The sequence below is a fragment of the Triturus cristatus genome, chromosome 9 (genome assembly GCF_964204655.1).
Source record: "Triturus cristatus chromosome 9, aTriCri1.1, whole genome shotgun sequence".
Taxonomy (NCBI): Eukaryota; Metazoa; Chordata; class Amphibia; order Caudata; family Salamandridae; genus Triturus; species Triturus cristatus.
Genome location: NC_140592.1, coordinates 531,096,122 through 531,123,877, shown reverse-complemented (window position 1 = coordinate 531,123,877; position 27,756 = coordinate 531,096,122). Strand labels below are relative to the sequence as shown.

The 27,756-nt window shown below is 43.2% G+C and overlaps 1 protein-coding gene across 1 annotated transcript in view; it reads right to left on the bottom strand.

Moving 5' to 3' along the window:
* Nucleotides 1–26,859, bottom strand: part of ATG2A (autophagy related 2A) — a 2,561,659-nt gene extending 2,534,800 nt beyond the window's left edge. Inside the window, exon 1 of the mRNA XM_085625535.1 lies at nt 26,570–26,859. Coding sequence (XP_085481661.1) covers nt 26,570–26,740 — 171 coding nt within the window. The 5' untranslated portion in view covers nt 26,741–26,859. The remainder of the gene's footprint in view (nt 1–26,569) is intronic.
* Nucleotides 26,860–27,756: the final 897 nt, after the last annotated feature.

Sequence of the window (27,756 nt, the reverse complement as noted above, 5' to 3'; positions counted from 1 at the left end):
GTTCTTATCTTGTCACATTTGCTGTGCATTTAAAAACAGAGGTCAAATGTCAGGCTGTGTCTTCGGGGGAGCTTGGTGTTTATCTTTCTCGGACATCAAAGTGAGAGGATTTATGCGACAATCATGCTGGCCCTGGTGACGTGCCCAAGGAGGGCTGTACGGTGTTACTTTTTTTTTCTAGTACACCACAAACTTTAAATGTCTGTAAATGAAATGTGCGGACGATCAAATCAATACACTTGGTGATGACATTTCCACACATTGTTCGCTGTATATTTTTATCAGTAAAACTGTATGAGAGCAAATGTAATGGCCTTTCCAATTGAAGATGTGTTGTCTGTAAAAGAAGTATGCTACCATACCATGCATACTCCACGTTTCCCCACTCCAATCTACTTTGCACCACTCCACACCACTGCAATCTACTCTTCACCTTTCTACTGTTGTGTTTCGATCTAGATGCCAGTACATAGGTTTCCCTGAACCATGTCCTTATATAGGCACACTTCGCATTGCCATTATTTAGGTATAGAATCCCAGCCCTTATTTAGGCATTAGCCATGCAATCCAAATACAGGCATGGTCACCTACATCCGTCCATCCCCACGTCACAACGAGTTCTTAGAAACCAGACCCATAAGCCATTGGGACTTTCCCTAGCTAGGATTATTGATTTATACAAGAACTCATCTATTATTCATGAACTACTATCCCTTAGGGGTTCATGCATGACGTCCTCCTCTGCCCGACTTTACGTCAATGCATTCCTAAGTACTTTCCAGGTATAAATATACCTTCCTTTACCATGGCAAACCACGGCTCAGCTACAAAGCTCGATACGGCTCGCCACAGCAAGTTCGGAAGGATTAGAGTCCCCGCCTGACACACTGACCAGACGCGGTCATCCCTGCTCGCAGAGAATCCAGTTTCCAGTGTTCTGACTCCCTTCGCAGGATGTTCGAGTTTGAGACTCGGAAAGAGATTCCCACCTCTCTCATTCTAAGGTATGGAGCTGACAAGAACCTAGAGGGACTCTTGGCATATAAACTTATATACTATACTATAGAAAACAGCACCTACTTCTTACCTTGTACTACACTTAGGTTAGGTACACTGGGGTAGGACTATTTAGAAGCATCAGACGAATATTCACTTTTTAGCCTGTGTTATTTATGTATGTATATATGAATATATGTCATAGCTAAAAGACAATGCTATTGCAGTATTATTTCTTCTTACTGCTTACGCTGTGCGTATTATATCTTGCTTACTGTCTAACGATTGTAACAGTTCATATCTCTTACTCGAGAAACAAGACTGTTCAATAAATCCTTTTATTGAAACGCCAGTCTATCTATTTCTGTGTAACTCTGAAGAAACTAAGCATGCACGATTGACTAAATGAAACTTGTATCTAATGTTTCCACGATTCTGAGACACGTTCCGATTCGAAGGGAAACAAAGTGGTCATGTTTATGCGGTTGTCAGAAACTACTCCCTTCTTGTTTATTTGAGAAGTTTCTAGTGACCTCTGAGCTAGCTGGCACACAAAGTAATTAAGTTTAATGTACTCGATAGAGGCATACTGACCTCAGTCCTATGCCACAACTATAGTGTATATTATTCCAATGTGCAGAGCCTATAAGGGAAATAGGAACTACACTACACTACTCTGCACCACTCCACACAGTCACTGCAATCTTCTGTACCCTAGTCCACTCTACACCTCCCTACACCACTCCAAGCCAATGCACTCTACCCAAAGCTACTCTACTATGCACCACTGCACTCTACAGCACTATATGCCACTCCACTGCATGCCACCCTACTCTGCAATGCTGCACTCTAAGCCAAAGCAATCTACTCTGTACCACTACACTGTATGCCAGTTCACTCTATGCCTTCTAGGCCACTCAATTCTACTCTGCACCACTGCACTCTACTCTGAAACAACCTACTCTACGCCATTGCACTTGGCGCCACTCCACTTTACTCTGCACAAGTCTATGATCCTGCACTATGTGCCAATACACTCTAAGCCACTTTGTTCAAACCCAATGCACTCTTCGCCAATCTATTCTGCACCACTACACTCTTTGCCACTGCACTCTATGCTACTCTATTCTACGTCACTGCACTCTATGCCACCCTACTCTGCGTCACTGCACTCTACGCTACTCTACACCACTGCACTCTACGACAGAATTCTGAGCAACACTGCACTCTCTGCCTCTCTAATCTACTCTGCACGACACTCTACTCTATACCACTGCCCTCTACGCCACTTTACTCTACTCTGAAATAATCTATTTTATGCCACTGCAGTCTATGCCACTATTTACTTTACTCTGCACCACTGTACGCCACTGCACTCTACACCAATGCACTTTACGCCACTCTACTTCTCACAACTGAACACTGCACCACTCCACACCAATGTACTCTACGTCACGCTAATCTACTGTGCACTATTGCACTCCGATATTGCACTTTACGCCACTTCACTCTACTCCTCTCTTCTCTATCATGACCACTCTATTCAATGCCAGGGCACTCTATCCCACTCTATTGTGCACCAACGCACTTTACACCACTCCAGTCTGCGCCATTTCTCTCTGCAACACTACACTATGCCAATGCCTCCACTCTGAAAAGAGCTACTCTACGTCACTGCACTCTGTGACACTGCGCTTTATGCCACTCTGTACCATTCCATACCACTGCAGTCAACGGTATACTACTGTATGCCACTGCACTCTATCCTGCACCACTCCACTCTATCCTAAAACAACCTACTCTATGCCACTGCATTCTACACTATGCCCCCCTACTCTAAACCACTTCACTCAAAACCAATGCAACCTATGCCACTGTACCTACTTCCAACTACTTTGCACCACTGCACTTTACGCCACTATATTCTACTCTATGACACTGCATGCTATGTCACTCTACACCATTGGGCTCTACGTCACTGCACTCTACAGCACTCTATACCACTGTACTCTAAGTTACTGCTCTCTGCACCAATCTAAGCCACTGCACCATTCTACTCTATAAAAATGCACTCTTCTCTGCATCACTCCACCCTATGCACCTGCACTATACCCTGCACCTCTCCCCTCTACTCGGCACCACTCCCCTCCCCACAATTGAACTCTACACCCCTCTACATTGCTCCACTCTACGCCAAACCACTCTAATCTAATCTACTTTGCACCACTGCACTCTATGACACACTACTCTATACAACTGCACTCTTCGCCACGCCACACTACTCTGGAACGGTCTACTTTATACCACTGCAGTCTACACAACTCTATTCCGCTCCTCTCCAAGCCACTCCACACTATGCTTCTCTATTATACACTGTTGCACTCTATACCACTGCACTCTACACCACTTTACTCAAAACCAATACAGTCTACTCTACTGCGCTTTACGCCACCCAACACTATTGCACTCTGTCACTTTACTCTGCACCACTCTACGCCACTCAACTCTACACCCCTGCACTGTACGATACTCTTCGCCACTGAACTCTACACCACTCCAGTCTAGGCATCTCCACTCTGCACCATGACACTCTCGGCCACTTCACTCTATACCACTCCACTCTATTCTGAAACAATCTTCTCTACACCACTGCACTCTATGCCACTGTACTCTGTGCCACTGTAATCTATTGCAATCACCGCTGTGGCCACTTTACTCTACTGCAATCACCGCTGTGGCCACTTTACTCTACTGCAATCACCGCTGTGGCCACTCTACGCTACTGCAATCCCTGCTGTGCCAATCTACTCTACACCACGGTGCTCTACCCCACTGAGCTCCACATCACTGCGCTCTACACCACTGTGCTCTACACCACTGTGCTCTACCCTGCACCACTCCACTCCACTCTGAAACAACCTATTCTACGCCACTGCACTCCATGCCACTCTACGGCACTGCACTCTTCGCCTCTGCAGTCTACACTATTCCACTGTATTCTAAACCACTGCACTTTACGCAAATGCACTCTACACCACTTTACTCAGAATCAATGCCCCTTACGCCACTACACCCAAGCCAACTACTCTGCAACACTGCACTTTACGCCACAATACTGTACAATATTCTACTCTATGCCACTGTACTCTGTCATGTACACTACCTCACTCTAAACCATTGCCCTCTATGTCACTGAGCTCTACGTCACTCTATTCTACTCTGCACCACTTTACTCGATAGCACTGCTCTCTGCACCACTCTATTACCCTACGCTCTATGGCCCTGCGCTCTGCATGACTGCTCTCTGCCACTGCACCACTCAACTCTGCGCCACTCAACACCACTATACCCTTCCCTACGCCACTCTGCTCTACAACATTTCTATTCCACTGTACGCAACACCCTCTACACCACTCCATTCTGCTGTACACGACTCCACAACACTCTAAGCCACTCCACTCAACTCTGGTACTGTACTACTCTCAACGCCACTCAACTCCACAACCTTCCACTCTATGACACTCGACTCTCTTCATGACAGTCTACAACCCTGTAAACTACTCCATGACACTCCATTCCACTGTACGCCACTCCACTCTACTCCACTTTATCACACTCCACGCCACTCTACTTTCCCCCACTAACATTTAGCAATGCTGAACAGCAGCCACAGTACAACATTGCTAAAACATATTATCTAAGGCAATAGCTTTTGCGTAGGCTAGACCTATGGCTTTACCAATGCTTTGTTAGACAAGTTGCTTCTCATCCATCAGCAACAACAATGGGACAAAGGACGAGGCTCTTCAAGTGGAAAGGGAAGCGATCGGGTCAAAGGACATCAGGAAAACCAGGATATGCCGAGGGGCATAAGAGAGCCAACAAAAAAGATGTGACCCAGCATGAACAGGAGAAAAGAAGGCCAGTGACTCAGGAAATGACAGTGAAAAACCTATCAAATAGAATTATAACAGAAATTGAATTGGCATTCTTTAAGAAAGGACTGACTTTCTGTCATGCAGTACACTAGGACATAACTCAGACAAGGACTTCTCTCCACAAATATATTTGCAAAGATAAACTAGAGAAGGCTTTTGTGAAGAAATAAGAAGCAATCTTTACAAACAAACTTACTGACTGAAGACCTAACCCTGCAAACATCTCTTATGAATTTGAAACAGAATCCCTCCAGCGAAAATGAAACAACAGAATCCCAATCACGTGAGGCCTTAAAAATCACAAACATGGAAGCTTGCCCAAGTGGAAAAAAAAAAACTTGCACTAGTAACCCATTTTACCACCTGGGAATAAAATCTACTCTTTTCATGAATTAGTGATCAGATACCAGCGTAAAAATAAAGATCATTTGCAAAAGGTATTCCAACTATAGAAGAAGGAAATGCACTACTCTCACTACAAGAAGACACAACATTTGAAATAAAAATTGCCCACAAAGGTAGAAACATAATATTCATAAACGGACTACATATAGGAAGAAAAATGCCAATTGTCTCACAATATGTGTTATCAAAAACTGACAGATTCCAAAACCTAACCTGCGGAGAGATCTGAAGGAGAAATTAGAAACATGGATAAATCTCAATTTAATTAATGACGATGAAAGAAAGTATCTCAATGGTGGAACATTAAACAATGCTAACATATTTTCAGCTGAACATCCATAAAAGCTCGAAAACAAGCATTGGCAATGCCACTTGGTCTCGCCATATTTTTAAGTTTTTTGTATTTGTTGCAAATAGAAAATGTCATAGGAATTTGAGGGATAACGCTGCTGTGTCCGTCCTTGCATAGCACGGTGTGTATTTCAAGGCTGAAATCTTTTTCACTTTAGCAACATGACTTATTAACATGACGCGCTTGGCTGAAAAACAACACAGTACGATAAAATGTAATCTTGAAAAAGACGGAAAACAGTAAGCGGCTGCTAATAAAAAATGTGTAAAAAAAAACAAAAAAAAAAACATTGCCCATCCAGCCCTTGGTGCCTAGGATTAAGGGCTGTGCTTCCAAATTAATTAACTTTATTGGTGTAGTTATTTTAACAAGTCTCAAGTAGCGCTCACCACCTTCCAGTTCTCCGGAAGCCCGCAGTCCAACACTTGCAGCAGCTCGGTTCCGCTGGCTGGGAGGATGGTGGCGGCAGACACCCAGCGGCCACCGATAAATCCGTTAGCGCGGAGCAGTTGTGAGGCGGTCAGGGAGGAGGATGCAATGCCGGCGACTAGCAGGGACGAATAGAGGCTCCGGGAGACAATAGGCGCAGTAAGCGGAAGCCGCTGCAGCGGAGTCTCCGTAATGGGAAGCACAGCGCCATCTCCACCCACCGCTGAGAGGAGGGAGCAAACAAGCACGAGCAAAAAGGCCGGGCAAGCAGCGGCTCAAATACATTTTAAAAAAACATTGCCTCACGCGAATAAAACTGAAACGAGCTTGTGTTGAAGTAAAAAAATAAATAAATAAATTAAAAAAAAAGATCCACGAAAAACAACAGACACAAACAAAATGCACTAACACCAGTAAAGGGGCCAATAGCCACAGGGAAAAAGGAAGGACCTAAAACACGCTAACCCAATAGCAAGTAAGACACTTTGAAAGACACACTCAAAAACAAATAGGAAAACGGAGGCGGAGACTCCCTCACTAAAGCATATACTGCATATCCAAACGAGACAGCGCATGCGCTGCCTAGGCGAGACCTAAAAAACACCAGGCAGCCCATCGCAAATTACATTGACTATTTCTTACCAACTCTATTCAAAGACCTCAGCTTATTACCTCAGAGGTACAGGGGGATCTAGTGCAGCACCTTCAGAACACACCATGGTAAGATACCTCTAAGCTTGTAACAGTGGAAGGGTTATCACTAAATATCATCACTGAACATCATATAGGATTACAAGCCGATGAATATGAGAAAAAGGACCATTTTACATCACCACAATAATATGCTGCTAGACATGATTGAAATATGCCTGAACAATAACACCTTCCTATTTGACAAACAGATTTATAAGCAAATACGTGGCACATCCATGTGCTTTTCATTCTTCCTAAATTACGCCAACCTTACAATGGGCTAGTGGGAACAACAGGCAGCATGGACAACTCATAATAAAAGATACGTGAACAAAATTTTAGTGTGGATCTCTATCATTTGAGACGGAACAGTAGAGGATATTGAAGCATATTATCAAACAACAACAATCCAGCTAATTTAAATTTCACATACGACATAAAACCCAGAAGGGTGACCTTCCTAGGCACAGAAATTTAAGTGCAAGACAACATTATACAGACATTACTTCGGACACTTAACAGCAAACAATTCTGTCTTGCATGCAGAAAGCTTCCACCCGACCAATCTCAAATGGTGTATCCCCCTATGGGGATTTTTTGCGCATTAAAAAGAAACTGTTCTCAAGAGAAGGAATTTGTGAAACATAGTACTGAAGCCTGCCTCCGATTTAAAACCAGGTAATGCCCTAAGAAAATAATACAATCTGGCCTTCAGAAGGCAAGTGCTACAAACAGACAATAACAAGCATTTACAATGCAACGGTCTCGGCATTGTTAAAGTTAGAGCTATTGGCATTGCTCATAACAATGCCGTTTCTTTAAATGTTTTAAAAACAAAAACATAAACAAAAATAATGCCAGCTATGGCAACACCCTTTCATATAACAGCTACACCATTGGGCACAAACACTGCAAGTTGCTCTCCTTCAGAGGACAGGCGCAGCTAGGGTAGCATCAGCACAAGCTTTCCGTTACTGGGCAGTTACAAATTGGGCAGTAGCAGTGCAAGCTTCGCTACGTTACTGGATAGGGACAGCATGGCAGTAGCGAAGCAAGCTTCCCTCTGTATCAGAAGTCAATAAGTGCAATCTTTCATTTCCCAGCAACACAGATCCAGCAGGGCAGATTTGTACAAGCTTTCATCGTTCACAGAACATGTACACTTAAGGAGTGACAAGTAGCTTACAGGCAGATCTCTAGAGAGAGTGCTTAACTCACTGAGAGGACTATGTAGGAGGATAAATGAGTGAAAATGTGAGCTCTGACACCATTCTCTCTTAGATATTTCACACAGCACTCAAAACCCTGCTGCAGTCGCTCAGAAACCTTGTTTGTGTTGATTTACTTTTCCACATATCGAAAAATTTCAGTAACCTAGTAGGTCTGTTTTATTTGGAGCAGCCTCCCTACAGACTAATTAGCTATTCTGTAGACCGGCAACAAAGTGACAACCTCTTCAAAAAGGTTTTGAGTGGGGTGCATCAGGCTCTGTACGATCCCAGCCTGTTCAAAATGTTGAGGGCCGCCAGAGAGATACGGCATTTAAAGTGTGAGGATTCAGTGTATCGCTGAGCTGTGGAGTAGCTAGCCCTTGAACTTTTGCAATAAAAGCACCGCACAGGAAGACGACCGACACACCAAACAGCCAACACCATGAGATAAGAAGAAAAGCGTTTATGGGAGCCAAAGCCAACTCTAATAAATCGGTAAAACTAGGTAGTAGGCGGCTGGCTAACTGTCACACCAGAATAATAAAAAGTGCACCGCTGAGAACGTATATGACTTGGAAAACAGACCGCTCTCTGCGGCAACTATACCATGTCTCCTTACCACCACTAGCGATCTGAATCCCGAACTGCCCCACTCCGGGTAATTCAACCAGGAAATGTAAGTAAACGTCCACCGGAAATCGATCGCCAACTGAACCCGGTTAGTACGTATCTCAGACCAGCATGTCTGTAGCGAACACTGAGATTTGTCTGGATCCAAACGCTAGCACCACACCTCCAATGACCCCTGTACCTGAGCCAAAAGGCAAATACTCATGGAGCACCCCACCCCGCAATTTAAAAGCCCCAAACATTTCAGGGCAATCTCTGGTCCGGGAACACCCCATCCTCTGTACCTGAGTCCGGCCTGTCTCCAGAACGCCACCATCTTTGCTACCGGTGATGGAGCTGCAGTGTCTGCTCGTGCGATGGCGGACAGGCAGGGGGCGGGACTCGGCCAAGGGTAAAAGGAGAAAAGCTCTGTAATCAGCCAATTAGACAGCGCGCCGGTCGGCAGGAACATAAAAGAAATACTGCAGAATCCGGCGGAAAAACAGGTCAGAGTGAAAGGCAAATCATATAATCCAGAGTTCCGCTGTGAACACTAGCATGGTAACACGGGGGACTAGTAGGATAAACACATCTGCCGCTTCCCGTTTTTATGACGAAATGCTGGATTTACCAATACGCCAATATCGAGTGGGCCGGCTACTCAGAGGGAGCAGACGCAAAGGCTCACGCAGGGTTCATTCAACACATCGACAGGACATGTGGAACAAGCACACCACCGCCTTTCTCCGAGGCAGAGCAGAAATGCCTCGGAGAAACGCAGCGTCCTTTTCGGATTCGGGGGCGTGTTTTGCTGTTATCTCCTCTTGCCATTGGCTGGAGGAGATAATTAGACTTTGCAAAAAACATGCCCCCCGATCCGAAAAGGACGGGGCCTGATCGGAGTGACGGGACCTCTTCTCCAATGGCTGGCCAGCATTGAAGAGGCCAGCCAATGGAGAACAGGGGAGAAGAGGGGCGGGTTCAAGCCCCTCTTCTCCAAGTCATTAAATCTCCGACTTCCGGTTCTGCCTTCGGCAGACCGGCGGTCCTCGACCTAAAAACTTCAAACGAAAACCAGGCAAGTAGACCAAAATAAAATAAGAATGATGTCCATTTTTTTTCCCCGGAATCCCCAAAAATCTAATGGATAATGCACAATTATTGGAACACATTTATTGATGTAGACTAAAGTTGCTGAACAACTGGGAAATCATCCTACCATCACTTTCAGGAGGACAAAGCCTAAAAAACAAACTAACACACAGTCACTTCATTAATGAACACCAAAGAGATTGCCAATCAAAGAACAGTTTCTAGAATTGACCACAGTGAAAAGCCTACATAAATGTAACAAACCAAAAAGATTGTGACAGGCACAGGATAAAAGTGTACCATCAAACAACATATTACAGGCAAAAAGCAAATTGGTTAGCTATGTGCTGGTATGCCTGTGTAATTTGAGGTAAATCGGAAGTACAACTTGTCAATTAGAAAAGCGAATCCAAGAACACATTTGGGCAGTAATCAACAATGATAGAAGCTATAAAACAGCAAAAGATATGGAAAAATATCATGAGAAGAATTGGAACAAGCATTGGCATAGCCAATAGGTCTCGCCTTTGGGACCTTTTAAGTGTTTTGCTTGAGCTGTGGAGGTAAACAAGGCACCACGGACTGAACGTAAATCAAACAGCTGCCCAGGCTTTTCGATTAAATTATTACAATTTATTGCACAAGGAGGTTGGCGTTGGCAGCCCCGGGTGCAGTGTGCTCCAGATTTGGAACAACAAAGGTAGGTCCCGCGGCTGTGCTCTGAAAGGACCATTTGGCAGTTACACAGACTACTCAACATGCAAACACACACAGGCAGACACACATGCTCGCAAACCATACACACTCATTCACAATCTCACTGAGACACGCAGATACACAGGCAGACAGAATTCCAGACACGCAGAGAAGCAGACACACGCACTTAATACACACACTTACAGACACACATACATACACACTTGCACCTAGACACACATACAGACACGCAAGAGAGCAAAGAATGTTCTACTTTACCAGTTTTTACCATTTTGTAGCACACTAGCCTGGCAATAAAATTACAGGTTCACTCCCTTGTACATGCTCACACCAGCAGAACACCAAACAAATTATAAAAATGAGAAAAAAACTTGTGTAGAAGATGTAATGGAGTCACCAGGTTTAAAGACAAAATGCCGTGGCACACGCACCTCAGGAACTCCCAACAATGTGCAGGCAGCTCTCCTCCAAATTAGAGTGATGTGCCGCTGCATCCACCTTACAGGGCATGTGGGGACTGGCCTGATAAATAAAGAGATAATATGCGCCAATAATAGAACCACTACAACAGATGAAAATAGCCGCCATATTGAAAGATGGTTGCATAGTGCTTTCACCGCTCGCAAGCATCACAGCGCTACACAAAAACCACACAACATAGCAGGGGAATTAAGCAATAATAATGGCAATATGTATGTGAGCAGCAATCACAAGCACAGCACCACCCCAACCTTCCCCAATCCAACAGGCACGACCCAACGACAAAAACGTGGGACAAATAGGACAGATTAACTACTTAGAAGCAAGGATTTTTAAAGGGCACTTACAAACGAAAAGCAGTGGATGGGCCTGTAAACCCACAGAGTGAATACAGCAGGTCTCAAAGAGACAGTGCATGCGAAGCCTAGGATTGACGTAAGAAACTGTGCTGTCTATAGGGTCCAGTGAGCATTATCATTCCTGTGCAGAGTGTCACACTCCTCAGCCAGTATCACCCTACTTTTTTTTATTCCTTCAGTGTTGCAGGAGTTTAGAACCCTTTTTTGCCTCCTTGAAGAAGAAGACTATTGACAAAGGTGCTAAAGTGCCAGGGCTGCTATTCTATCGGTACATAATGTAACCAAATTGCAGCATGGATTCTGCATTTTATATTCTTAATTTTGTCTGGGAGAGAAAGGAGAGAGAACCGTGAGGAGGAGGAGTTAGGAAAAGATCCAACTGTTTGGTACACATGGTATTGCCCTAGAAAGATGAATGGATGAGTTCACCATGCCACTGGTTGAAGCTGTGGTGCTCAAAATATTGAGCTATTTTACATACTATTCTGAAGTCCTACTAGATTTATAGAAATGGATGCCCCCCCCCCCCTTTCACATGGACCAAACACAGAAGCTTATGTTGAATAATTCAATGTTTGGTAGGTTTGATAGTTTTGTAAAATGCACAGGGCTCATTCGCTAATGGACTACTGGAAATGAAATAGGTAGACATTTAGAAAGAAAACAGCATTGGTTTTGACAGTTACTGGTGATTGTTACTGCTTACACCAAGAGACTGCAAGATGTCCACACTTCCCCTTTAAATTACATTCTCAGAATCTACTTGAAGGGGCATCTTGAAAAAAAGATGATGTGAAGAAAAAGTCTCTATGCGTTTTAATGACAGATAGGCCTTGGGAACAACACTATAACCCTGGGAAGTGTAATTCATTGTTTTAAATGTAAATTGTGTAAACTTGGCCCATAGACATTACAGCACTTTAAACGAGCACCACACAAGGGTAGATTCATTTTTAAGACATCAGGAGATTCAGTGGTTTGCCCAGAATCACAGGATAATGAGCCAACAGGGATTTGAACCTCTTTCTCCAGTTCCAAAGTTGGCAGCTATGGTCCCTATGCCACATCTTACCCTTCGCTCATAATAAGCTCTTCCATGGAACACCCAAAAAGTATTGGACTATTTCACTAGTACCCCTTCCAAAACTCTGGATTTTTTGACCGCGTATGTAATAGATGGGCTGTAAAATGTACCATTTTATGCTATTTTCATGTTTTTTCCTTGGGTTAAATCACTCCATCTGAACCTAGTCATTATGTGCACCCGTAGGTATTGATTTCATGTGGGCCTGGTGCTAGCACGGAAGACAGTGGGCAGGGTGGTGGTGGCCCAGAGGTAGAAGTGGACCCAGGGCTTTAAGTGGGATGAAAAAACTGGGGGGGTCTCGCAAAGGGTCGTGGCCAATGTAATTAAGGGTGTGGCTTAAAACCACGTAATCAAAAATCTGGGCTTAGTATACTGTACCACCCGACTTGTATTTTGCCGTTTCTGTCATTGCATCCAGATATATGAGATAACAAGTAACATCATCAACAGGTCAGGACTATGGTCAATGGTTGTTAGTTGCATACGATAAATAAGCAGCAACTATGGCTTGTATATAATATTGAAAAAGCTTCCACTTAAAGCCCTGGTGACACCACGACAATGTTGCTGCTCCCGAGTTTCAAAGATAGAAGGGAAATCCAGAGAGAAAATGACTTTCTTTAAAGGATTTCCTTCCCATACAACACTCCTCTGTCATTGCCCACATCATTAAAAGCCGTAATCCCTGTTGTGGTGGGACAACACAGGCTTCATATTGGTTACTGAAGTTAAAGAAACGAAAAAGGTAAAGGGGGGTAGGGAAAGAACATCTACCTAGCTGACTGTATTAAAATGGCTGAGAAACCATTTAACATGCATTGCAGCGCCAACCAGACGAGGAGCAGACCGATGATGAAGCATGACACCCAACTGAGTGTATGAGGACATTACATTCCAAAGAAATGAATTCCCATCTCTTTGACTCTGTAGCCTACTGACTTTTGTATATCTCTACACTCTAGATCATTCAGGAACAGCACAATTTTAATTTTCATATTGCATTTGGGCATCTGTGCTGGACCTTATATATCAAAAAGCCCTTTGTCCCTCTATTTGTGAATATAATTTAGACAGGCACACAGAGTAACCAATTGGGAGTGAGGGGTGTAATCAATGCCACTAGAGAGATTACCCCATGCCTTGCAGAGCAGCGCATGCGCTGCTAGACTCGACCTAAAAGTGAGACTGAACAAGCAGCTATTGAAACGTATACAGATTATACCAACAAGTTGTTAAAAATAGAGATACTGGCACAATACATGTGTAAGAACACAGAAAATAGTGCACATGATTTTATAATTACTGTAAGATATACTACGAGTCCCTTCTAGATCAGAAAGTCACACAGAATGCAAACCAATATGAATACATTGCAGTTTAAACAGAATCACAAAACAGACGAAACTCAACACCATTCACAAATGTATTGCTACACACAAAGATGGAATAAAAAATTATTTTACCCTGAATTTTCTCATCTTACGTATTACATCATGAACACATTATAAACTGAAAACTACAACTCTCATGAACGAAAGAAGAGAGTAGATTTTTGAGAGCGCTTGCATCCCTTCCCACTAGTACTCCTTTGGCCCGCAATAGTTGGACTTGAGTGTCAAGAGGTTTTCAGCTAAAGCCACCCTAATGGCTTTTGCTCATTTAGCAGAGACTACGGTCTACCCCGGAGCTTGCCCAGTATGCTGAAGTTTAACATGATATAATTAGGGTGGATATATTTAATCAAATCCCATGGTTGAGAGCCATGAAAAATCTCCTAAATCCTTTATGGAATGTTGGTCACATCCTACGCCAGCACCCATGCCATCGAAGGGTGCCATGAAGAAACAGTATTGAGCCCTGCTAGCAAGTAGGGATGAGCAAAAAGTGGTGGGTACACTAACTGGTGACTTTCTCAGTTTTAAATCATGGCACTGCTTGGAAAATTATTGCGACTCGATTTCTGTCTCTTTTGATAGGAAACTATACCATCAATTCCGAGTGGGGGCATTACCTTTAAGATTGTTTACCTCAAAATTGGCAGGTTCGGACAGTGCTATATGTCCTTTTTGTAGTTTACACGCTGTCGTGTTTGTATGTCCTGCCTATGTCCAGCCCCGTTCAGCATGGCTGACACCCAATTGTAGAGAACTGGGTACCACTAGTCACCTTGATACCATGAGGATATTAAAAGTGGATACTTGCCCTTTGTTTACCTAGGGGTAGCAAAGTTCCTGGGAACTATGGGGTCGATAAGACATTGTAGGGCTAATTTGAGCTAGATGTGGTGGCATCTGTGGGCTCTTTTATTAGGACATCATGGTTATGTACCTATGGATGTTGTATCATTTTATTAACCAGACAGTACTATTTTATGCATTGTGCTTTTACATTTTTGCTGGTAATCTTATTTATTAATTGTATTTTGTATTATTGAATCTTACGGCTTCCACCAAAATAAAGATAATTGATGATGAGAGATATATATGTATATACACATGCGTATATTCACACACCCAAAAAGAATAGTAGCCAAGAAAGTAAATTATGTTTAGATACACATGTATAAAAATTATAAGTAAAAATACACCGAAAAAACATATTTAAAAAAGCAAGAATGTGAAGGAAAGTGGATGGGGAGAAACGGAGGGCCAGGTGAGGTGAAGCAAAGCACCAGCGAGCATTGCAAGCAACATGAAGAGAACAGAGTAGCTGGTTAAGGGGCTATTGGAAAAAAAGCATAGGAAAGCCGGAGGGGAAGCAATGGAGGAATTCACAGTGGGTGAAAGGCTGATTAACATGAAGAGGGAAGGGTAGAGGGAATTTGAGTGGGGAAGTAACTCACAAGGAAGACAGCAAGAAAACACATGAAGTCCTACAAATCCTGTTAGAAAAGAAAAAAACAAAAAAAATAGTTTCCTGAATGTAAGCCCACTGCCAGTATTGGCATGGTCCACAACAGGACTTCAGCAACAGACAGCTAAAGGCTGAGTTGGCGAGACTTAATAAGTGGGAGGGGGGGCGGGATGGGGTGGGGTGGGAAATCACTCCACAGAAATGAGAATATATTTTAAAATAATTAAGTGCATCAGGGTTACCCCATCCTAAAATGGGACAAACACACACACATACTCACTGAAACAATAAAGGTTAAAGTGACATTATAGTTAGGAGAAAAACTTAAAACAATACCACTTCAAACTAAACAAAAATTGAAATTCACAATTTATAGTTTACTGAGCAAACTAACTTGTGACCCGACCATGTACTCTTTATGACCGTACATATTACATCACTCATGCCATGTTCAATTACATTGATGACATTATGGATGACACCATCCAATGAGTGTAACAGTTTTATAAACACTTCTGACACTGAATGGCATTTAGTGACCTACATCTAGAGCGCATTTTCTATAGCTTCTGTGCTGCTAATGAGTGTACGTGTAAGGTTTTACAACATGTTTGGCCTCCTAATAGGGCTTGCGTGTAGAGGGCGTGGGCTCTTAGTAAGGAGTTGTGCACAGGACAAAGGCTCTGTGTACTAGAGGCTTTACTACCTAACAGAGTTTGACCTTCTGTGGGTTGTGGCCTCTACTTGAAAAGTTGTGACCAGGGTGATGGCCGTGCATAGTAGGAGCTTGGCAAGCTAATGGGACTTGGGTGTCTGGAAAGAGTGTCCTTTCCATTTATAGTTCTGCACATGTTGAAAGCTTTGCATAGTAGGGGTTTACCCACCTATTGGTACTTTGGGTGTCTCAAGGCAGTGAACTCCGTGAAGAGCTGTTCACAGGGCAAAGGCTGTGCATAGTAGGGATTTGACCACATAATGAGGTCTGGATGTCTAGAGGGAGTGAGCGCTTCATAAAGAGTTTTGCACAGGGTGAAGCCTGTGTGGAGTAGGGGCTTCAGCACCTTATGAGGCTTGGGCGCCTGGAAGTAGTGGAATCTCTGAACAATTGTGCACATTAAAAAGGATGTGCGTAGTAGCGGCTAGGCCACATAATGGTTCTTGTGTGTCTAGAAGAAGTGGGCTCCAGTTTAATTATTTTACATGTGCACATAGTATAATGTTATTTATGCTTTACATGATTCTGTGCCACTTAGTACTTTTTACATATTTCAAAGGCTGCATTGGTTTGATGAGTAATTTGAACAGCAGATGTAATTAATTAGGTCACTGAAAAAGTCATGAGAGATATAATCTGTGAGGTCATAAGTGGGTTGAAAGTTATAGTCAGCTCAGTAAACTACAACTGGTGAAAAGCAGTGTCTTTTCAATCTAAAACAGTATTTTCAAGTAACATTTTCACCTCACTATAGGAACATTTCAACCTTTTTTCTGTAAATTTCTGAGGTTTTTGTTTTCAACTAAAAGTTAGCTCTTATTACCCTACCTAACTATAATGTCACTTTAACCTTTGTGTTTTTTCAGTGAATTTCTAGGATTATTTTAACGGAAAGTATGATCTTACTACCACACCTAACTAGAAACATCATTGAACTGTGGCGGACAGGCCCTGCACCCAACCCCACAGGAAGCGACCCAAGGCCCCCCAGTGCACAGCCAGCCAATGAGAGTGCTCATCACAATATAACGGGATGTCATTTTATATAAGGAAATTCTAGTGGTTTTGTCAAGGTATCACACAGCAATATATAAAGGCAAGCCCATTGGCTTTGTCAAGGGGTCATCACATCAATATATAAATACAAGCCTATCAGCTGTGTCAAGAAATCACAGCCTTAATGAAATCGTAATCACATGTTAGGATTCAACATTAAAACCCACAAAATCCAAAAACATATTCACAAACAACAATCATAAGCAAAAAGCATAAAAAGCATCGCAATGTGTGATAAATGTTTAAATAAAGCATTTTTATACCACACAACATTAATCGTGTTAGAGTCCTGCTTTTAAACTCCTCAGGCCACATAATGAAGCCATAAAACCAGCCACTAGGGGTCCCTGTAATTCCCAACTGAAGGGCAAAAGCTTCAGTTATGGGAATGCTTAAAAACATCCCCAACCTTTCCTGGGGTCAGGTTCTATATGTCCCAGGAAACATGTGGTTAATTTCAAATTATTTCAGGGGGCTGCTGTACTCCCTGCAGCCCCCACAACACAGCAAAAACATGCAAGTGGTGCCCCTGCCCAGCCTGGGGCACAACAAAGCACAACACAATGTTAGTTCAAAAAAGGCATTACGCAGTGTTCCTCACCAGGAGCAGTAAATGATAAAACAATTGCTCATTTATTATTGTATTTTGCGGCCTCTCGCTGCATTAAATAATTTTAATGTTGGTGTCTCAGTCCCCCCGCCGCCGGGACACCCAGAGTTTGCAGATTGGTGGTGGGGGCGGGGTCTGTGGGGGGAGATGCATGGCCCCAGCGGCCCTGCTGGCTGCCCAGCCAGCACCCATCCTGGGTGCCAGTGGAAGCCGGCAACAGTGAAATAGCTCCCTTCCTTAATTTCTGCTATAGGAGCAATGCACTGTTCCCTGACTGTAGGAGCACGAGCAGGGAAATAGATTCCTGCTTCCGAACAAGGCAGGAATAATCATGCTTCTCAACCCCAGGGAAGGCAGTCCCCAAGCTCAATACCTGGCCTGTGGAAGGTAGCCACACACATGCATCACTTCCCAACATAAATTGCTCAGGCTCTGGGGGATGGGGTCCTCTGGACCAATACCTGGCTCAGGCAGGGGTCTCACATGCCCCATTCCAATATATTAAATTAAAAAATGTAATGAGCTGTCTCCTGGCCGACCCGTGGCATTTTAGTAGAAAAAAGCAGTCCCGCCCTTTTTAAAAAACAAAACTTCCCTTGTGCCAAATATTTTTGGGGCCCCAGGAGGGTTGCTCTGGGATACCATCATGAGGCCTAATGAGTCAGGGAATCCCTATGTGTTATTTGTGTGTATCCCCTCGACTAAGGGGCCGAGCACCCTAGGCCTAAAATGGCAGCCAAACAAATTCCATTCCATAACTTTAGTTCAGTCTCAAGGACCATAAACGCACATTATCATCAAAAACACAAAGAGTATACACAATTAGTTCATGAGAAATGCGTAGCCATACAATTAATACATATGCCGATCAGGGGGATCCATGCCGTTCATAATGGCATTGAATAGGGCCCATAAATATGGTCTCCAAAATTTCGGTTCCTCTCGAAAAAGGTCCCCAGGTAGTTTGTCTAGGCACAGAGCTTTATTGCAAGGAAGCTTGTAACACATTTAGCACCTCGGGCATAGTAATCCCTATAGCCACCTCCTGCAGAGACTCAGTGGGTGTTGTTAGGGGTTCGACATTTACAATCACAGCTTCCTGGTTGGTGTATAGGGACTGGAAGGGATTCTCCCATGCTTCAGATGCTATGTTCGGCTCAATGGCTGGCTTCCCTTCAGTGTCGCCTGAACTATTGCCTGAAAGGTCTTCAAATCTTTATTCGTTAATGCAGATTTAAGGGTTTCCCATCTATCCAATTTTTTTTTGCTTGTTGGATGGTCTCTTTATACAGCAACCGATTTAATTTGGTTTGTTGCTTGTCCTTTGCTTTGACAGCATCCAGTAAGGCCTGCTTAGCTTTTCGACATTTTGTGTTATACCAAGTACATTTAGGCCGGATTTTCGCCCTACGAGGTACCACTGGGTAAAATATATCTGCGCATTTTAATGTTAGCTCTGCGTGTGTTTTTGCAACCATCTCAGTAGTTGAGGGAAAATCCTCTGCAAGTGCAACCTCCCACATTTTTATAAGTATTGGGGTTACTGACTGGTAGACTGTGGCCAGCTTATGTGGTGACTGTTGGATTTGCCCCCACCTAATTTTCCTTCTATTGTTTGTGAGTGTTAATCCACTATTATGGGATGTAGGAAGGGTTTTGGATTAGTGTGGCCCAAGTTCAGAAACTACAGATCCAGCATCAAGGCACTGTGATCACTATACTGCCTCATTATGACAGAAAAATCATAAACCTTTTGCCATAGTCTGGTTTCCACTAGGATGTAATCCAGCAGGGACGCTTGGCCTACTCTGTTAAAAGTTAGTTGCCCCGGAGTATCTAATTTTGTCCGGCCATTACATGCTCTTAGTGAATGAGCCAGTGTGGTTGAGTTAATCTGGAGTGCCAGCGGGGACCAGGCTTTGAAAGGTTGGATTTGTGGATCTGGAATTAGCCATTAAAGATCTTCTTCACTGGGAGTGCTGTTGCTTAGGTCACTAAGGGGTTCAATTTGGCAGTTAAAATCACCCCCTATGATCAACCATATGGCTGGGTCAATGGTGGGAATAAAAAGGCCCAGTTTGTCTATGGTGGCAGATTCTTGGCTAATGGCAACAGGTCGGGAGTAGACATTAATGAAGGCAGTTTTTATCTTTGTAGGGAAGGCGAGTACAACACACTGGATGTCGCTCGTAGGGGTGGACAGCTGCTTGGCTCTACAGCCCAAGTGTGAGCCTACCCAGATGGATGAACCCACTGATGGTCTACACCTCCCCCCTGAGCTAGCTGGGATATTAAATGTAGCAAAACCTACCCTCTGGTGGTCTTTCCTGGCCCAGGTTTCCTGAAACATACATATATCCTGTTTGTCCACGAAAGGCTCCCAGTCTGGGCAGGAGAGTTTACTTTTAAGCCCAGCAAGATTCCAGGATAGGACCCTCAGTGTGTTACCTTGCGCTCTTTCCCCATCGAGGGTCTCGATTGTACTAGTACTAGAATTTGGGGTATCCCTCAGTTGGATCATGTGTGACTATCTGGTAACCTCGCACACACACCTTCTCTCGAAACTTTACTCACGGGGGTGAGTAATGGGACATCGGGTGCTCCTAGCATTTGTGCCCCAGCACCCTCTGATCCAATTGTCTGGGATATATCTAGTTTCTGACCCTTGCTAGTTGCCCCCCGCCCACTACACTCATCCAGATCGATATCTAACCACTGCCTTCCAGGTTTCCCAACAGGAGTCGGGTCACCTCTTGTCAATCTACCTCCTCCAGAATTCCATATCTATTATTTACTGGTATATTAAATAGTAAAGGCCTGGGGCGGCATCCCATCTGCCCTCAATTAAAGGGCTTACTTGCCATATTAGAATATTGGAGGTAGTATGCCCCTAGATGACATTTAGTGTTGGATATAGAAAAAGTCCAATGGGTAGAGCCTAATTCCTGTTAATGTGTTATAAACAAATACAATACATCTTCTACATACGTTTTCTATGCATGCTCTGTGGCCTACAAAATAAAACGGTCCCAACAAGCCAAACAAAAAACATCTTTCTTATGCATCCCTGTGCAACATAATAAAAAATGAACCTAGCAATGAGCCTCGCAAACTGCTATTTAGAGGACATGATAATTGCCCACTAGGAAAAAATATAATTATCTCAATTTTTATAATAACAACGATTGCTTTTAATTCACTTTGGGCTTTACATGGAACACAACCCTACTAAAAGTTGCAAGGAACCAAGAAAATATGTAACGTTTCGGAATTACTTCATAAACAACTTAAAGACACATTTATGGTCACATGATTATGTAAACCAATAAACAAATATACTAGATAAAAGATAGAAATCCCATTAAATACAATTGTCACTCTGTAGTTATAGTTAGTATTCCCAAAGATAGGAATTCCTCGGATATTAGCTCCCCAATAACCTTATACCTGTTTGACTAATCACCACAAAACTTTCCAGACTATAGCATTTTCTACATTTTGAGATGATGTAAATTTTTGTGGTGAATCGTTAACAGGGTGCAAAGATAAAAAGGGGTCCCAAAAAGCATTTGCCACACGCATTTTCAATAGACTATTGTATTTGACGTAGCAAGAAAACAGGTGAATGGATTTACATGAAACTTGGCAGGGTTTTACCCTATGGCACAGAGATTATGCTTTTTGGGTACTGCAGTTAAGTAGGGTATACATTTTGTTTTAAGTAATAAGGCGTTTAAACTTAGGGATATCTGTCACTGCGGTACGTTTGCAGAATTTCATGAAAGTTACTGTGGTACATGGCCGTAAACATATTTTAAAAATTTTAATAAATTCCCATACATATTACTACTTTAATAAAGTGGTAATAGGTAGGGACCGACTGCTTAACTATATCTAAGGCCCTAACGCTGAACACAGCCAAAGTGTGATAAAAACAATATGGCTGCCTTTTCATTCTCTAGACACAGTCATTACCCAATTATATACTGGCTTGTCATCATCATGTACCACTGTAAACTGCAAACGTCGCACGGTATACCATGGCCCAAAATGTAACTAAGGCCTCCCTGCATTATTGGATAGCAGTACCCTTGCGTCACTCATGGTGTCACAAGGGCAATCAAAGAACAAAACCTCTATTCTGACCTATCGTATTTTAACTGTGGTAGAGACTCACAAAAAAGACATTTTCCCCATGGGCAAACAGTTCTCCACATGCAATCCAAAAAAAAAATTGAATTTTTATTTTTTTTGAATTCGCAATTTATTTTACATTACAAAATTCTCTTTTTTTTCCGTTCTTATGTTTATATAAGCATAGAAACACTAAGTGTAGTTATGCACCAATAGTAACTCCAAATGTGCCTCTGTATGTAATGTTTATGCAAATGCCAATAAAAAAAAGAATTTAAAAAAAAAAAAGCATAGAAACACTAAAAAAACATCAATTAGACATAGGATGGTGATTCACAACATCAATGAAAAAAGCATTAAGAAAAACATTTTTAAAAAACTAGCTCCCCTAGACAAGACCATCATCTCCCCATTCATAACTTTCATTCTCATCAATCATACTCTCAAACATACCATAATAATAATAATAATAATAATCCACATTTGTAAAGTGCGAACAATCACCCGTAAGGGTCTCTAGGCGCTGGGGGCCGTCGGGAAGATTAAGCAAGCTATTGCCCAGAGTCACATGGTGCTGGGCTAATCTGCCGCAGGCACCGGGGATCGAGCCGTGATCCCCAGATTCCGGAGTCAGTCGCCCTGGCGCCACACCTCTTCCACATCATACAAAAAGCAATAAAGAAACTATAAAATACACATCACAATGGGATCCAATCTACTGTAGATATCTGACAGGTAATAATATCAGAATTTGATAGAGATGAATTCAATTATTTTCCCTCGTTGTTTCTTCTTTATTATTTCTTCATACATCTCTTTGTGTAGGATTCCCAGATATGTAATCAGTGGTCTACGTACGTTTCGGTGATTACTTAATTTATATCACCTTCTTCAGGACCAAAGGTCATTTTCTTAACTCTGTATTGTGAGCTAGGGGTTCAGTGAGTTGTTACACGTAGAAAGAAATCCTTTTCACGCACAGTGGTGGCTGTCAAATTGGAATCAGCAGAGCAATGTGATAGTCAAATAACACTGCGTCTCCATATAATCTATGTCTTTACACTGGGACATTTTTGCGAAATCGAACTGGAAAGATCCTCGTCTCTTTCAATGTTTTGCCTCAACAGGATCTGTGTACGCTTGTTGCGATATTTTCTATTCTGGTAGGATCCCCAGCATCCAACTGTGTTTGCTCCTATCGGAAAACGCAAAACTTAAGTCAGATTTACAACGGAACGCAAGGCCACTATGCGTGGTCCTGACTTGATAGGTAAATCTGGAGAAACATAAGGCAGCGCAATTTGCTGCATTGCATTACTCTGCACACAATAATCTACATTGCTGTTAAATTTCACACAAATTTGCATGCCACACCACTGTAGCCATTTTACTAGTTGCTATTCCGCTCTATGCCACTCTACACCTCTCCACTGTATGAAACTCCACTCTACACTATTACACTGTACGTGACCCCATTGTACACCAGTCTACATGAATCCACTGTGTGTCACTCCACTGGACATTACTATACTGTACGCTATTCCACTGTATGCCATTCCACTTGACATCATTCTACTGTACATGATTCCACTCTACTCTATTCCACTGTATGCCACTGCACATTACAACACTCCACTGTACGCTATTCCACTGTATGCCACTCCACTCTACGCTACTCCACTCTCCGTCAGTCCAGTGTATGGTACTACACTCTATGCCACTTCATTCTACGCTATTCGATTGAACCCCACTCCAATGTACACCACACCACTGTATGCTATTACGTTCTACCCCACGCCACTGTACGCCGCTTCAGTCTACTGCACTCTAATATACGCCACTCCACTGCAGGGCTGTAGAATCCAATAAAATATCTACTTGTCCATGAGACAGGTTGCTTCATAAATCTACTTGTTCTGTAATAAAAATCCACTTGTCCCTTTGGTACAAAATAAGGTAATTGCTAGTATTCAAACCCTATATAGTATGACCTAGGCATAAACAGAGGCTAATATCAGAGATTTCATATAATGAGATAGCTGCCATAATTTGTCACTGCGCTACGTGGCACCAAAGGGACAAGTAGATTTTTTTTTTACAGGGCTAGTAGATTTATGAAAAGAACTGTCCCATGGGCAAGTAGATTGTTTATTAAAGTGCACACCCCTGAGAACTCCTAGTATATTTACCCATATATCATTTGGGCATGCAGGGAATTTGGGTACTGAGGAGCAGAGCCCTGATAAGGAGTTCCCTGGAGGGTGGAGTGCTATTTATCACACCTGTAAAAAACTGATACCCAAGGGTTTAAAATTGAATGTTAAGTAGCACCTATTACCTTTTAATATGGAGCATAACATGCACATTAGGGCACTTTCCACATCAAAATCTGTATCTTGTGTTATTTACTGTGCATTTGTGCAGGTATTTATCAGCAGGTTTGGCCTATGGTCATGCACCTGGGGAAAATGAGACAGTGTGGCCTTTATCGCAACCAGGAAATTCTGGGTGCACTAAATTCTGCACTACTGATAATTCTGAATGCTGTGCTTACAGGAGTTTTCTCAGGGGTTGGAATTTTCTGAGATGTCTATTATCGGAGATTTGAGTCCCAGGACTTCATGCCCTGGTACATCTCTCAGATCCCCAGTGGTAAATGGTCTAACCCATCTGAGCAGTTGATTTTTATCTACTCCTCATGTATGGCAGACTCACCCATACGTCCTGATGGATAAGCCCTCTTCAGTTTTCCATTATCACAGATGATCAGGCTTATTTTGCACAGTCCTCATGAGGGCTGTGTTCTCTCTCCCCAAGTAACTAACTACTACATATAAACACATATGGCTTTCACAATTACCCATGTGGGAAATTCTTAGTCTCTCTGCTTTGAATGATGGTCTAATTCGTATGCCCGGGAATTTACCGCACAGCCTCCCCAATGTGTCTAGTTACCTCAACTATATGCAGGCGGATATTCCATATACTGCTGTAGGCATATGACGAGCTCTTCTACTTGTCACCCTATGTGAGATGGCCTCGCCCATGAGTACAGCTGCAGAGATTAACATTTGTGTTTTGTTCGATGATACCTCTCCTGGCCCACTCGGGCTTTAAGTGGGGCAGGTCCGTTCAGGTCTCAGACCTAGCAGCAATTGAAAATTGCCTTTGAAAGGGGATCCTGGTAGCTGTACATATGAGTCCTAAACTTTACAGGCAACAATGTTTGATTTCTCAATAATGCAACTGATACAGTGCCTGTTTAAATTTCATGCTTTACTTTATCTTACATTCCCTAAAATGATGCACTTTTTCCATATAATGTGTTTCTGTAGCTTTTTTGATGCGACATAGGAGTCTTGTATAGCGCACACTGTGAACTGAGTCACCTCAAGCTGTCTAGGTGAGTTTAGGCTGTGGTTGAGTGTTCATGACAAGATGTGATTGAAAGCTTTGGAGTTGAGGCTGAGGCAGTGCGACCCTGACAGTGGGTCAATTAAGGTGTTTAGACAACATGCTCATCCAAATCCGTGGTCTCTTAGCAAAGCGTAAAGAGTGATGGTCACACATATTTGTCTTTGTAATTTTATCTTAAAGTGTATGAAGGAGAAATACACAGCTCAGAAATAACGATAGGGCTAAAGGAAAAGAAAACGCTTTGCTTATAGTTGTGTGTGCATGCGTGTGACAGAGCAGACAATGAAGCGGAAGTGCATGTTGAAGGACAGAGCAAAAAGGAAGCTATGAATAGAAACGAGATTATGTGTGAGATATGAATGGGAGGATTTCCGAAAGATGTCAGGATAAAAAGGGCATTAGTGTCTGAGACTGCAGATGAAAGTGGGTGTGCAGGAAAGAACGGGAGTGATTGAAACACTCCTAAGACCACTTTTCACAATACATAAACAGTCCACAAATCAGCTACCTCTCCCAGCACTCATCGGTTTTATGCTTGTCTTTGACCCAGTATAGCCCTCCGCTGCCTATTAACTATGTTTGCGCAATAGAAATACCACATACATACACGCGCAAAACTTACTAAGGTTTACTTAACTATTTTCAAAATTAAAATTGTTTCAATTCTAAATATTCACAATAAAATAGCTGTTACGCATTTCGCTGACACAGCTACAAAGCCAAAAGATGTGGTTTGGTTCAAGCGTATGTTTGTTGTTGCCTGATAAGTCTGGACGCAATAATACAAAGCTCTCAAAGAAGACCCAAAACAGAAGTCAGGTGGCATATTGTGTGAAGCACAGGACTTAAGTACACATTGTTTTGAGCCTCGCACTTTACACTGACAAACCCTCTTCAACAGGATCCCTAGTCACGTGTCTTTGGCCATGCCCAGTCCTGAGACCCCATCCCCACAACGTTTTATATACCACTTTAAGCACTTCACCGTCCCCCAAAACAGTCATTTGCGTACGATGACCTCACCTATACGTCCAGGTGAACATCCCAGAACCATTCGTCTTATGACTGGAATCCCGAGTGCAATGTATTGCAATGTTCTCATCTCACATACTCTCCTCACCCTGTCAGTTGTCCCTGAACCCGGAAGTTAGTGCTTTCCATTTGTACAGTCCAGGTGTCTGTCCTCGATTTTTCATTATCTCCTATGTTAAATAGCCTCCCCTTCTCATTTCACTACTCTTATCCAACCAACTCACTTTTGTGTCGGGTGCCACTCTCGTTTACTTCTATTTGCCCACCTGGCAAAAGAAAATGCATCCATATACTTTAATTGAGCCACCAGCTTTTCGCGATCGTCTAAAAAGTGTTTGCTCTCCCCCACAAGAAGCGAGCGCTTGTGATATGCGTTGCTCTTACCCAAATGTCCAGTTGGATATCTCGTAAACCCCCTTGACCCTGGTACAGGTCTAAACTCAGCTGGTCCAAGCTGAGCCGCTCCTGCAGGAAGTGGCCCAGGTAGTGCTGCAGCAGGTAACGGCTGGCGCGTTTTTTGATAGACGCAGACCAGGGGAAAAACCAACGGGACATGGTAAGAGTTCAGAGGGCACATAGCCCAGATCAAAAGGGTACCAGGCAGCTTTCAATTCCTTGTTTATTCTTCTCCTGCAGAAGGGACGTGCGGAGGTGACGTCATCTGCCGCGACGCTAATCGCACGAAAGTGACAGCGTAATAAACATAGAAAGGGGACAGAAGAGTATGAATTTAGGTCGATTGCCATTTTGAAATGGAAGCGCTGTTTTAGGTTTGAATGGAGTGGACAACCTCGTCCGTTTAACTATTTATGCAATGTTATATAGCGCGGCCAGTACTCAAATGTGTTGGACGCCTCACAATGCAAAACCAAAGGAAATGATGGACGGAGTGTTGAACATTGCAAGCACTCACCCCAGTCAACTAATCTGGGTTTAATCCATCACCGTTCTTTAGCCCACTCTGCCACCCCAGTTCGGACATGGCCATATGCAAATCAGTCTGACCCTGTACCTCATGGGAACAGTCCAGCCCGAACTGCCAAGCCATGTCTTCCCTGGACCGGAAACAAGCTTCCTAGGACCGGTTTCTGGCATTTCAGCCGCCTTCAGCCATGCTTGCTTGAATCCAGTGGCAAAGTGAGCAAGGGACTCACGTCTGAGCATACCCTGCCAACTTATGGCGAACAAAGCAAAACCAACGGAAATGATGGACGGAGTGTTGAACATTGCAAGCACTCACCGCCAGTCAACTGATCTGGGTTTAATCCATCACCGTTCTTTAGCCCACTCTGCCACCCCAGTTCAGACATGGCCATATGCAAATCAGTCTGACCCTGTGCCTCATGGGAACAGTCCAGCCCGAACTGCCAAGCCATGTCTTCCCTGGACCGGAAACAAGCTTCCTAGGACCGGTTTCTGGCATTTCAGCCGTCTTCAGCCAGGCTTGCTTGAATCCAGTGGCAAAGTGAGCAAGGGACTCACGTCTGAGCATACCCTGCCAACTTATGGCGAACAAAGCAAAACCAAAGGAAATGATGGACGGAGTGTTGAACATTGCAAGCACTCACCGC